General features: G+C 37.7%; 1 protein-coding gene across 1 annotated transcript in view; it reads right to left on the reverse strand.

Annotated features, from left to right (window-relative positions):
• adam12b (ADAM metallopeptidase domain 12b) overlaps window positions 1-13762 on the reverse strand; it is an 83515-nt gene that overhangs the window by 42664 nt on the left and 27089 nt on the right. Inside the window, exon 4 of the mRNA XM_053332847.1 lies at window positions 1879-1957. Within this exon, the coding sequence (XP_053188822.1) occupies window positions 1879-1957 (79 nt within the window). The remainder of the gene's footprint in view (window positions 1-1878; window positions 1958-13762) is intronic.

Here is a 13762-nt window from a genome sequence, read left to right on the forward strand (position 1 = left end):
TTGTTAAGAGGGAATACAGACCTCCATTTACTGTCTAGCAGCCCTCAAGTCCTCTTAAATCAACTGTCATTAGTCACACTATGCTGACCATTTCTCATTTCCAATATTGAACAGCAGGAGGATATACATAGCGTGATACTTTTCCAACCACAGTTACTGAGCCAAGTGATAATGGAATTGAGATTCATTACATTAAGTATAAAAATAGAGCAGCAACAAAGGCTCTGTGCTTAGGCTATACTTGACCTAGATCACTTCACCTTTCTCAAAAGAAAAAAAAATGGCAGCAAAAGCGATTGTCTTCCTCAGTTATTCTCAATATGCCTGAATTTAATGGTACTTAAATGGTTTTACAGTGAAGTGTTTTGTCATAAGCTCATTTTTAGAAGATTTTGAAGCTACAAAAAGCAGAACAGACATGGAATACACTTATTATATCCTCAGAAGTAGTTTTTTAAGGTGACAATGCCCTATAATATACTGTATATACTCTATATTGGCTTCTTCCAATTTTGCTAAAGCTATGAGACACTGAGAGGAACTTTTATATTTTCCCATGAATTCAACCTGACAGTAGCATCTTTAGAAACTTCAGGGTTTCCAGCAGAATTTCAAAGAAACTTCTGTGGGTTAGACCAATGTCTGGCTGCACAGCGTGAGTTGTCTAATGACTGACCCACTGCAAAGCCGCTGCTTGTTAACAAGTTAATTTATCTCTTGATTCATCTCAGTTCCTGCTCAGACAACAAAGGTTTGTTTTATAGATTTGTGCAGTAGAGGAGCAGCAGCAGCAAAATCTTAATTTTGTTTTATCAGGTAATTAACAGAAACAGGCAAAGTTTATTTACATAACACGTCTTTCCACAGATTACAGTTTAATGCATGGTTCAGTATATCAGTCAGCTGAGTGAGGCTTATCGAAGACAATACAGTCTGTGTATTTGACAACCTGACGCAATGCTTGTAACATCCTCCCACTCAAAATTAAAGGTGAGTGAGAAAGTGGAAAACACTGTTGGCATAAACTTGTGGGAAATAGACTTGTCAATCACTGCCAAACTACCAAACATTTCTTCTCAAAATGGTAAGCGACCTGTCAAACTGTCCTCACTGTCAATTAAATAGTGATTTCAATCCAATTTAGCTGCAAAAGTGCAAGAGACTGTTCACTGTGTTATAAAGAGAGTGAAAGTGTTTCTAAGTCGTAGATGACAGGTTTCTGCAACACCATAGAAATGTGTTGACCTGTTGTCATGCCATGAAACCTTCTTTCCACCTAACCTGAAGTAAAAAATACCTTCAACACAGAATAAAGATTGAATTCTGCTGGAAGTTTCTACTTGATTAAAACCATTCAAATGCCACAGCGAGTGGCCTTGATGAGCACTCGAAAAGTAAAATGAACATTCAATTTTTCTTCTTTTTCTAAAGTGTGCTTTAGCAGGCACTTTACCAAGCTAGTGCATACATTGAATAAAACAAGTAGTTAAGAATAGATCAGCTGCTAAAAGGGGATTCTATAATAAAATCCTGATGGCAATTTTGGCTGAAAATCAGCCTGCATAAAACACAGCTTATCAACAAGTAGGCCAAAGGATAAATGTCCTGATCAGCAACAACCAGATGCTTTCAAATACACTCTGGGTCACATTGGTTGTAGTGTTGAAATAAGTAATACAAAACAACAATTATACCATCATTTTTTGTTTTTTAACTAATGCATACAATAGTGTATTTTATCATCGATTATACTGAAGACTGAAAAAGAAAGCATCTGTCTTTGTGACAAAAAAGGTCAGGTTTTTATGGTGTGACTGCAGAGCAGCGTTGCAAGTCAACTCAACCATAAATGTCAAAAGCACTCAAGTGCCACCATACCGTAAAGTTGTGAGCACCGGTGACTGCACTCCCATCCTCCTGGTAATGTGTCTCAGTGTAATGGCTTGCAAAAAGTCCCCTAAAAAGGAACAGAAAAGGAAATAGACACATCAAACACCCAGGTGTTTTTCCCCCAACACTGTCAATCAAAATGGATAAAAAAAAGTACCCACAAAATGTTGACCCTTTGTTGAGCCTTTATGTAGATTTGATGTTGCTTGTAAAGAATTGGTTGAATAATGCTGTTGAAATGTGCTTAGCATTCTGGAGCTACATTTTCTGTGAATTTATTACGTGATTCGTAAGTGTCCTTGAATCCCCTGGCATTCAGCACGACTGAGTAGAATCCCTGCTGAGGTAATTATTTTGTGCATGTGTGTTTCTCTGCTTGGTGTGTGTATGTGTGTGTGTCAGTGGACATATTTTAAACTGCGTGCCTATGTGTTTTCATCTTAAGGCCATGAACAGATGGACACAGTGAGCCCCACCCCAAGCATTGGCAAAGGAGCAGTAGGAACACCCATCTTTTGCAGCTGCATAATCACACTGACATCAGGCAGGATGATCTCAGGATGTGTGTCAGTGGGTTTGTGTGTGTGTATGTGTGTGTGTGCGTGTGTGTGTGAGAGAGAGAAAGACAATGAAGATAGGGTACTAACAGGGTACTAGCAAGTGAGAAGGTTATGGTTAGAGTTTAAAAATGTAGAAAAGTGTCTCTATAGCTCTGTATGCAACATGGTTTAAGATTCGTGACCAAAAATCTCAATGCACTGTGGACGTGGCATTCATGTTTCCAGAGGTAAATATAAAGCAACACTCTGTATGCTGAGTACATAACTGCCATGTCAAAACAAATAGTTTCAGAAAACTATCAAAAAATTGGTTGACTTGTTTCTCCACATAAGACAGGATTCTTAAAGACAGAAGAGATGAGGAGGATTTAGGAACTGGAACGCCACATTTGTCCAAATCACAGTGGGAGTCATTTATATTATATGTTGTTGTGCCATCTCACACAGCTTGCATGTTCTGTACCCAAAAAAACAGAATAAGATAGGAGCAGATTAAGCCAATAATGTTTCATTTTTTCATACTTCAAGGGGTGCTCAGTGTCTTATCTGTTTTACACCTTTTTCTACTTTTAGTTTTTATTGATGATTTCAACATTTATGAACATATAAAACCAACAGAGAACATGCAAACAATCAAAACTGAAACAATACAATACAATACAATCATTTTGCTTGAGAGTTTCATTTTTTGTAGTCCAACCATTCTCACAGTTTCATCAACTACATCAGTTGGCCTTTCTGTTATCATCATTCCTGTTTTGAGTCCTGAATAATTCTCCCACTTTTCTTCCAGCTGTGCTTCTTGTAATTTCAAAGGACTTGTCAGTCTTCCAATTATGTAAATTTCCTCCACTATCTCTATCCACTTTTCCTGGGAAGGGAAATCCACTTTCCCCATTTCTTTGTGATAGCTCTTTTTTCAATCTACCAACAATATTTTAACCAGGCAGCTATCCATTTGTACATTTTCTTCGTTAAAATTACACAGATATAGTAGCATGTAGCTCCTAGGGATATCATATCTGAGTAAAAAAAAAGGATAGCATTTTCCAAAACACTGATATGTTATAGCATTTCTAAAATACATGTGATCTGCATCTAATGCTAAACAAAAAATGGATCATGTTCTTCCAAGAAAAGTCCCTCCATATCTGTTAATTGGTGGATGTTTGATGTATTTTCCACGTTTTGCCAATCATCATTTGAAATGTTCATGTTGAACTCTGATTTACATTCTTTTACATTATTAGTTGAATACTTAATTGTGATATCAATCAATCTTTATTTATGTAGCGCCAAATCACAACAAAAGCCATCTCACAGCACTTTAAACATAACATTTGTATTGAACCTTGAATATTGTTATCACTGATTAAAGCTGGGATATTATTATATTATAAGACTTTCCAGCAGCTAGTGGCCACAGACAACAGTAACAGACTTAGTAGCAGCAGCAGCAGAAGTAAATCTATCAGAAATCTTCATCATTTTCATCCAAATTTCATTATTTTGTTGAGAAGTGTCCTCTTACATCACACAAGAGTGGATTTTTGACTCCAAAGTGAAATTTGAGAATCTAAGTGAACTGAGCCCAAGCTACAGCAGCAGCCAGCGACTACCAGGCCAGGCCCAGGATCCAGCAGCAGCAGCCAGCCACAATATATATATAGGGAAAACATAACTCTAAATGTTGTTTCTTTGTATGAACTGATTATAATTTAGATCCCACCATTCACATTCAGACACTCAGTCACTCAGTTGTACCTATAAAACCGATGCTTACTAAAATCATGCATATCTTTCATATTCTTGAAACGCTCCAGACCCCAATTGTTCTCTAAAATGCACCCTGCTGTGATTTCCTTGGTTACCCACTGTTTGAATCCTTTATCAGACCCAGCCAGTTTAAAATTACTACCAATTTTAGCAATTTAGTATTTTTTTATTATTATTCTGAACCATAATTCCACAGTAAACAATGTAATTGCCAGGAGTAGTGGTGCCTGCTCATCCTTGAACATCTTATACCAGTCTGCAGGGTATCCATCACTACCTGGAGATTCATTATCTTTTAGTGTATTTATTGCATCTTTCACCTCCTCCTTAATCTCTGTAATATCTTCGTTAGTATATCATTTTGTAGATGGCAAATTAATAGCTAATCCAATGAATTTAGAAATGCTGTCATTTGTTTGTTCCTTTCTTCAATTTCATCTACTAATGTGAGACTGTGTTATGTGTTGTTTTCAAGATCTTGATTTGTTGATATTCTTTTGGATCATTTGTATTCTGATAATCCTGCGTCAGTTCCCTTAATCTTTCAGTATAATTAGTGTATGTATCTAATTTAACACATTTTACACGTACAGTTTCATCTATCAATTTTCTTCCAATGACCAACTTCATTGCCCACGTATTTTCCTCTTGTATGTATTTTATTTTTTCCTTAACTTTCTTCTTTCCTTGTTCATTATTCAATGCTCTGACATTGAGTCTCAGTGTTATTGCCTCATTTTCTAATCTTCCTGTTACTATACTGTAATATACCTTCCTTCTTTATCTTCAAATTCCTTTCATGATCAAATTAGGTTGTTTGATATTAATGTTATAACTCTTCTTCTGCATCCCTCTTCATATGAACTGTAATATAAATTCCACTAGCCATACCTTTTTAGTTTTCCATATTCAATTTGATTTGCCTTTCTGTTTTCACTGGTGTGTTTAGAACATTCATATTCAGTGACATTATCTTGATATTTTTAATCATGTTTTGCTACTCCTTGAAAATGTGATCCAGAACAGTTCTGAACTTAATAATAAAAAATAAAGAGTACTTCAAAATATGGAGAAAATTGTTAATTCCTCCCCAAGTCCTGTATTCTACAGAGCGCCCCTCCCTAGATCTAGAACTATAACCATCTGGCAGAGTTATACAATATCTTTATGTCCAACTTAAATAACTTTAGCCAGTTCTTAATGTATTATATAAACTAAAGAACAATGTTCCATTCAATTCAATAGGAGAGTTCAAAAAACAGATGGCCTGCCTTGTTCTAGCAGAGTGAAGTAAGTAAATGTGTACGTTGGCATGTGTTTACTGTTTTCTATTATTGTCCATGATGATTAATTGCTGCACAATCACAATTTCATGTAGTCAATAACCTTGCATCCCCATGATAATACTTATAATAAACACATGACAAATGGCTATATTTTGTTTAGGTGAATACAGAGTTCTTAAGGATCACCACCAAGCCACTGCAATCAAAATTCATGTCACTGTTGGACTTTTGAGACAAGCTGATATTGATTTTCAAGAGAAAAGGAGTGAAGGGGAAAAGGATCAAGGACATTCTAGTGATCAAAGATTTGTTTAGAAGAAATGCATAGCACAACTTTTTCACTGTACTGGGATGGTTACAGTAAGATTTACTTATCCATGGCTGCTCATTTAAACACATAAATGGCCTGCTTATATATAGAACTTTTGTCCAAAGTGCTTTACAGTGTTTCATTCACCCAGTCACACCAACAGCTGTGTACACCATGCATTTAAGAGTTGGATGTCCTGCTGCTTAATTAACTATGCTCCTACTCTCTCTGCCATCTTCCCAAACATCCCCCTTATTTGATCATTTAAAGTTCATTTTTGTATGACCTGTTTAAAAAAGGATCTACCCTCTGTGGCCTAAGCCTGGCCACATTTAACTTCATTAAATGCTTATTATCGCTTTAATGTGCCTTATCATGCCATTAGCAAGCTATAAACCAAATCTGATAAGCCAGCAGCCAGTAATCACTTTAAAGAGCCCAGTATGTCTCATAGAGGATGGATGACACATCACAGGGTGATTTAATGAAAAAATATGCATCTTTATACGTACCTTGCAAAAACAGCATTTAGGCAGTGACATTGATAAACAACCACTTCCCAATAAACCAACTCAACGTTATGATGTTCTTACTGTCGGGGGGGGGAAATTGACACTGCTGCAATAGAGGATGCAGCTGAGACAGGATTTGTGTCATGTCTGCTGTAATTCCTAGCAAATGCTCCTGTGCTGTATTTTGGAGGCATGTTTGGGAAAGCCAGCTTAGGGCAGAGTGGCCCTTGGTACTGCCACACATACTGTATTAAAGCTGCAGGTTTTACATGATGGAATCTGCCTGTAATCAACTCCTTGGCAAGAGTACAAGAGTTTATGAGGCCATGAATGTTTACTGTGTGTTTGAAGAGTGTTTCCTCTGCCCTCGCTGGTTACCCTTTAGCTCTGTGGTATGGGACTCAGTATCTTATTCATCCTCTTTTCCATTTTTCTATTTCTTTAATGTTCCCCTCTGTGCTTTTTTTACTGTCCTGGCATCGAGAAATACATCTGGGCTGTTGGATTGACCATGCCTAATTAAAAACAAGACTTTATTTCTCCTGTTCAAGTTATGTATTTAAAAAGACAGAGAATGAATGTCACTGCACCTATGATGTCACAGTGGTATGAGGGCTCAGTTTCTTTCTGAAAACCAGAATACTTATGCGTTTATACCTCCTTTCTTAGCAACAGCAACCTACCCCAATCCCTATTTTTGTACAAAGGGGAACATGCAGCCAATCAAATGCTATCTATATGGAGAATAGCAGGTAATAATTGGTCTGCAAATCACCACAGCTTTCACCAGAAGCCCAGTGGGAATTCCTCGAGTGCTGCTTTGATTTGAATTCCAGTATATTGGCCTAAAAGACAGGTGGTGGAGTCTATGAATGGAGCGGAAATGCAACATCTGCCACCACAGGATGATGAGGATGATGATGATGGTTTCAGCCTAAAACTGTCAATTCATTCTACAACTTATATTACAGTTAAATTGTAGAATGCTTTATGAGGTGTTCTGTGAACTGATTATTGACAATTTATATATTTCTGACTGTAAAATGTAAAATTGTTCCCTTTCAGAGATGTTATGTATGGCTCCTGCAATTGGTTGAGTCAATCACCATTGATTCAAAGCTCCTAAGTGTATGCTGCGATTCATTAGACACAGTCTAACATCTAATTAACGATGCACTAACAGTCACCCAGGTTAATTGTGATGAATGAGGGGCTCTTAAATAGCACTTTGGGGAAGCAGAAAAAACTGTTGTTTGTCTTTAAAAAATAATCTCCCATCTCTTTTATTAAGCATCTTACAAACTGCTCTTTAAAATTAATCAAAATTTTCATAAATTTAATTTAATGCATGAATTACTGATGAAAGCCAGACAAATAGCTTTTAAGACTTTACTTTTTAGGCTAGTACACTGTCTACACTTCGCATTGTTTTATTAGAATAATTAGTACTTGGAGTACTCGGGAAAGGCGTGTAAGTAGCTGTAGATCAAAAGACACCCACACAAAGATCATCTATTGCAAGAACAGAATGAGCGTTTTTGCAGTACATGGTGCTTTGTGATTTGTCCTCTGTCTTTCAACCTTTGATCCCAAATGTCTCATACTATATGTTCCTGTTCCTTTCCCATCTCCTACGCTATACAGTAAATGGACTGCGGACATATATCCAACACAACAATCTATGAATGAAAGGCTAACAGAGATATGGCGACCACAGTGCAGGGTCCATACAGACAAGGACACAGCTGAAAAACTCATTACAGAGGACCATACAAAATCTGTCTTCCTTTTTTCTGCCGCATAAAGGAACTGACAGATATGACTTTCTGTGATATCTGAAATTATGGCAGATAGAGCTGCTGTTGTTGCTGCTGCACCAAACATGTGTTTTGATGAGTTTTATTTGAAAAGAACAAATCACCTCTAGCAGACACCGACTCGCGACTACCGCATAATTGATGAAACTGAAACTGGATGTGTCACAAGTTGTTTACATGAATGAGTTTTAAAAAAAAGAAGATCCTTTTCTTGGGCACGCAGAGAGTACGATGTTCTGTGCAAATTTAAAGCGCTGAGTCTCATTTACACATGTGACTCCATGCCTCATGTAATAATTCACCATTACACAAAGCCCCTTGAGCATGAAACCATTGGAGAGAAATGTGGCTGCTCTTGCAGTCTCTGTGCTTCCTTTGAAGACTGCTAACTTCAGTGATTTCTTTTAATCCCCTTTCCCCCACGAGCCTAACCCTAAGCCTTCCTATAGCTGCTACTTATGGTACTGTATGCCTAACTTAAAAAAGAGCAGACTACTACAGAAGGAGAGAGATGAAGTAGAGAGGACGAACTAAAGAGGTGTGGTTGACAACTCTAATTCTATTTCCACATACGGCTGCGTTCCAAATTGATTTACATACAGCTCAGTGTCCCTTCAGCTTAGGCTTGGCTGTGGCGGGTGCACTGGAGTGTACAAAGGCAGAAAAGCCAGAAAAAAACAGGGAAAGACAGAGATGAGGGTGGGAGGAATGGAGGGAGCAAAACAGTAAAATCCCCTGAAATTCAGAATTAAAAGAGTGGCTTCCTTCACTCTGCTTCTCTTGGTTTGCAAAAGATGACTCGTCTACATTCATGCCTCTCTTGGCAACAGCTACACATGACTGTATGTTGTACATACAATTCATTTGTTCTTTCATACCTTTGCAGGTTAGAAAGTCAAGTTTATGTTTTTTATTATCATTTGGGCCATAGCATCTCCCATAGGTTTTTGTCCTTTAAAGTCTCTTCAACCACATCTCATTAAAATCTAAACTCAAAAATAATTTAGAGGAAATTTGTCATTTAAAGAAGCATCATGATTAAATATGTAACTTTCACAAAAAGCATGCAGTACACAAAAGTGAAACAGACTCTGAGGCTGTTCTTGGAAAAAGCAGTGCTTTGAGCTAGTCTTAGCATGCTAACATTTACTCATTAGGATTACAAAGAACAGACTGGTGCACTATTGTACACCAAATTTTAACCTGATGATAGTTATATAGAAAAAGTTAAGGGATCAATTATTAAAATTAAAATGAATTCATTCTGTGGGAAACATGAATGTCAGTACCAAATTCCATGACAATGGTTGTGGACATATTTGGCTCTGAATCAAAAATCAACCTCATGGTGGCCCTAGATGAAAGATCAGGAGACAACCGAAGTTCATATGAAGCATGAATGCTTCCAAGACAAACGTTTACTTATCCATTAAGTGAATGTGGATATATTTCACCTGACAAATAAATATTTTGACTTGCTGGTCGTACTACAGGAAAAGTCAGGAGATCGCCAAAGTCATTATGATGATGAATGGCTGTGCAAAATTTCATGGCAATCCATCCAGTATTTGTCATCATATTTCAGTCTGAACTGAAGGGGCAGACAGACTGACCGTCTGACCAACTGACTGACTGATTGACCGGCTTCAGCATTGCTGGAGCCATGCTGCTAGTGAGGCTGAAAAGACACATTAATGAGAGAGCAGACTAAAATCTTACAATCTGAACATTCTAGCAGGCAGCAGACCAATATCAAACAAGCAGGCTGATGGGCCAAGCCTATTTAAATATTGACTGACCAAAGCAAAGATAGCTCCTTAATGAGTCTGGATCTCTCTTTGCTTAGTAAGAAATCCCAAAGAGCATTGGCAGTTCACTTTTAAATCTTTCTGCAGTGAGTTCACTAAGGTCCAGATAACGCCAGTTTCCATGAAATAATGTTCTGATCATGAGGTAAAGAAAAAAGAAAACCAAATCCTGAGACAATAAATAGCCATTCCTACCAAGTTGTTTTTAGAGGTTAAAGACCAAAAATGGCCCCGAAGATATAAATGTACCAATGACTCAGATAGAGTGTTTGGGCCCTCAACATACCATCTTCAGTGATGAGGGAGAGTTTTGTAACTTGCTTCCACTTTATTATTGACATTCATTTCAGATCCAAATGAAAACCTGTGTTTATGCCGTTCAATCACCAAGAGGGTAAACTCATTTCAAACCACATTCGCTGTCTGTCTCCCTCACCTCAGGCTTCACGGCTCTGTGTGTGATGTGGAGCCCAAGGCTAGTGAAGTCATCACATCAGTAAAGCAAACCACACAGGGAGAAACAAGGCTCTCTGCACCAGAAAGCAGAGGTGAACGATGAATCATTGTATAGTGATACAACTAGTGGAAACTGGCTGTATTTCTCTCGACCTCACACTGTCTAAAAATAACTAAATCATAGGCATTCATGAGAAAACACAAATGCCTGTATTAACCTTGTAGATAATGTATTCAAATGGCATCTTCCTGTTTGAGCTACATCACTGACCATATGATCTCCCTTGTAACTGCTTGGCTTGTTACCAATGAATATAGGCCTCTTGAAAATAATATATGGAGGTTTCCAGAAAGCAATAGTAGGAAATGATAGTATGTGACAGTGAGGTCATGTGATTTTTCTCCTTGGAGGACAAAAGGATGGTCAGTGACCATGAAGATACAAAGCATCTCTCTAAAACAAGACATTTTGATAACGTTGATGTACTGCAGGTACCCATATTGGATTGTATCACTCTCCTGATCATTTTACAGCACTTCAAAAAGCAGACAGTGAAAGACGGATGTATTAATGTACAGTATAAAAAAATGTCTGGTGTGTGGTATGGTGCATCCATTTTTGGACATTTTTCTAGCATGTAGAAGAATACACAGATAACTGCAGTCAATTTTTTCTGTTGGATAAACCTTCTCCCTCTGGCATATCTTCTTAAAATCTCCAAAATGTTTTTTTTTTATTACACACCAATGGTAACCTTATCTTTTATGCTTCCAGATTTTTCTTTTTTATCACCCATTGCTTTTTACTGCTCCTGCTTTTTACTAGCATAGAGTCCTAAAAAGTCTTGAAGAACTGATAACAAAATTTGAGTAAAAACGTAAGGCTGCAGGTGCAAAACAAGGATTAAAAGTAATATAATGTCAAGCCCCAAATGGCCTTTTATACTTTTAATAAAAGCACACGTCAGTTTGGGTTCGAAACATTGCAATTTTTACTGAAGCTCTACTACAACATGGCAAACAGCTGTGAGGGTGAGCAGAGCTGTTAAACAATGAACTGTTTCATAACGGCTGGCCTTCACGTCAGAAATATTAAACACAATAAAATGATTCCCACATTAAACATATTTTTCCTCGTAACTGTATACAGAGCATGATGTCATTTTCCCCCTGCAACCTTTAAAGGGAATAGTTTGTCGAATCACTGAAAGGGAAAATGCGCTCATCTACTGTAAGAGCTAATGCTCTACATGAATCCAGGCCAATTGTCTAAATTCTCTCTGTGTCAGCTGTTGTAACACAGGCCCCAAAATGTCCATCTTATTCAAAAATGGCCGCTGGCATTTGTATCATCTGCACATATTGCACCACTGATGCTGTTTGTTGTAATTAATGCTCCGAGCTTTCACAGCTAAACATTAGCCTGTTGTGAATGTGAAATGTGAGGCTAAAGGGGTACATGAATTCTTTATTGCCCTAACAAAGGAGCATTGAGTATTTCTAGGTGCTGGATGATGATTGTACTAACTCAAAATGCCTGGCGGCAACATCACCACCCCTGACGAGTGAACCATAAACCCTTTATATGGTGAGCTCTTGAAGTTAGCCTACAAGTTGAAGACAAAATATCTCTTCACTGTATGGAGTAATTAAACTCCCATGAAAAAGACACAAAAAGCTGTTTACAGCTCTGGCAAAATCCTCTTGTACTGACAAATCGCTAATTGAATTTTTAAGTGATAATCATGTGAGCACAAGCTGCCTGCTCCATTATATTCCTTGAGGGAAAGAAGGTGTGTAGTTTAAGTCCTCAGTATTACATCATCTGCTTCTTTATTGCAGTAGCTTCTTTTGAAAAATCTGGGTCATTTTCTAAAAGAAGTGGTGGCAAGGCAGTGTTACTCTTTCTGAAAGAAATCAACGTTTACAGCATACTGACCTCAATCAATAGCCAGTTATCAAAGTTGTTGCCTCAATATAATAGCATTTATCTGCTAGCTGACAGTGCCAGTGAAACGTTCAAACTGAAATACACATCTCACATCTTCCTGTAAACACTACACTTCAAGTACTGGAGAGATATGTGAAAAAGCACCTGTAACATCAGTGTTTTCCTTGAACCAATAGAGGACCAGGCACATCATTCCTCAGTAGTCATCCAACTGAAAAATCTTCTAAGATGAATCACTACAAACCAATTAATGAAAAAAAAGTCAAACAGTAAATTGTATCTTTAGCACCTTTTGTCCAAAGGTTGACTTATTTGCATGCACACCAAAGGAAATACAAAAGACCAGTTAATCTCCTCAAAATCACAAACTAATGTTCTTCTACTGACATTGATAAATGGATAACAAGTGCGTGCAGTGGCATCAAATCTTCATTAAAAGTTTGAGAGAAAGAAATGTTCTAAACAACCTCTGGAAGTAGTTGTTGTATGCCTGCCCGGTAGTGAGATGAACTGTTTTTTCTTTTGCTTTCGCTGCTTCAATATTCCCATCCATAACAAGCTACACACTGGAACTAATGAGTGACTAGGGATCTTCAAGGGAGGTGGCCTATTATTATTCATTGAAAAAGAGTAAACAAATGCATAAATGTTAATGTCAGAGGGTTCCTATCTGTCCAATTAATCTATGGTGGCTCCCCTGGGCAGCCTCATTGTTCAGCCATACTTTTTTTGTCTTCAGGGGAAATATGCAATTAAGAGCTGAGCAGATGTTTTTGTCTTTCATTTTTCTAGCCTTATTTTTATCTTCTTCTGTCATTGCTTTTCTTCTGCAAAAAACATGAAATAACTGGTGCATATCATCAAAATCTCCTGTACTCCCACAGTCCATGTGCTCCACGTGTTTGTTAATTTTAGAAATCCTATGTTTTGACAACTTTAAACTTGCAGTGTGAGGAGCACTTGTAATATTTAATATAACACGTTGTTGATCCACTGACTGCACACATCTCAGTCCATCAACTATCCAGCTCCAGAGTCTGTGAAGCATTCTTCCCCTCCTCTTAAAAAATGTCTCCTGTCATTAAGCCCGCTCTTTACACTTTCATGGATGCTGCACTGATTCTCCAATAAGATAATAGCATACAATCTGTCATTCTCCACCCCATTACGCTGCGAACATAGTGGGGATGGAAACTTTCACTTGCCGCTGATGTATCATTTTAACATAAGGATCAGGGTGAGCAATCTGTCACTGATACTGATGCAGTGTAACATGAGTCCTCATGGCTGCTGGGTATTGAGCGGGAGATGTCAATTATTAGACGAGTTACGGGTGGTAAAACAACAAAGTGCTTTTAAGTTAATCAGTGCCCTGAGTTTGGGCTCCAGCTGTAAG

Source organism: Scomber japonicus, chromosome 14, assembly GCF_027409825.1.
Source record: "Scomber japonicus isolate fScoJap1 chromosome 14, fScoJap1.pri, whole genome shotgun sequence".
NCBI lineage: Eukaryota > Metazoa > Chordata > Actinopteri > Scombriformes > Scombridae > Scomber > Scomber japonicus.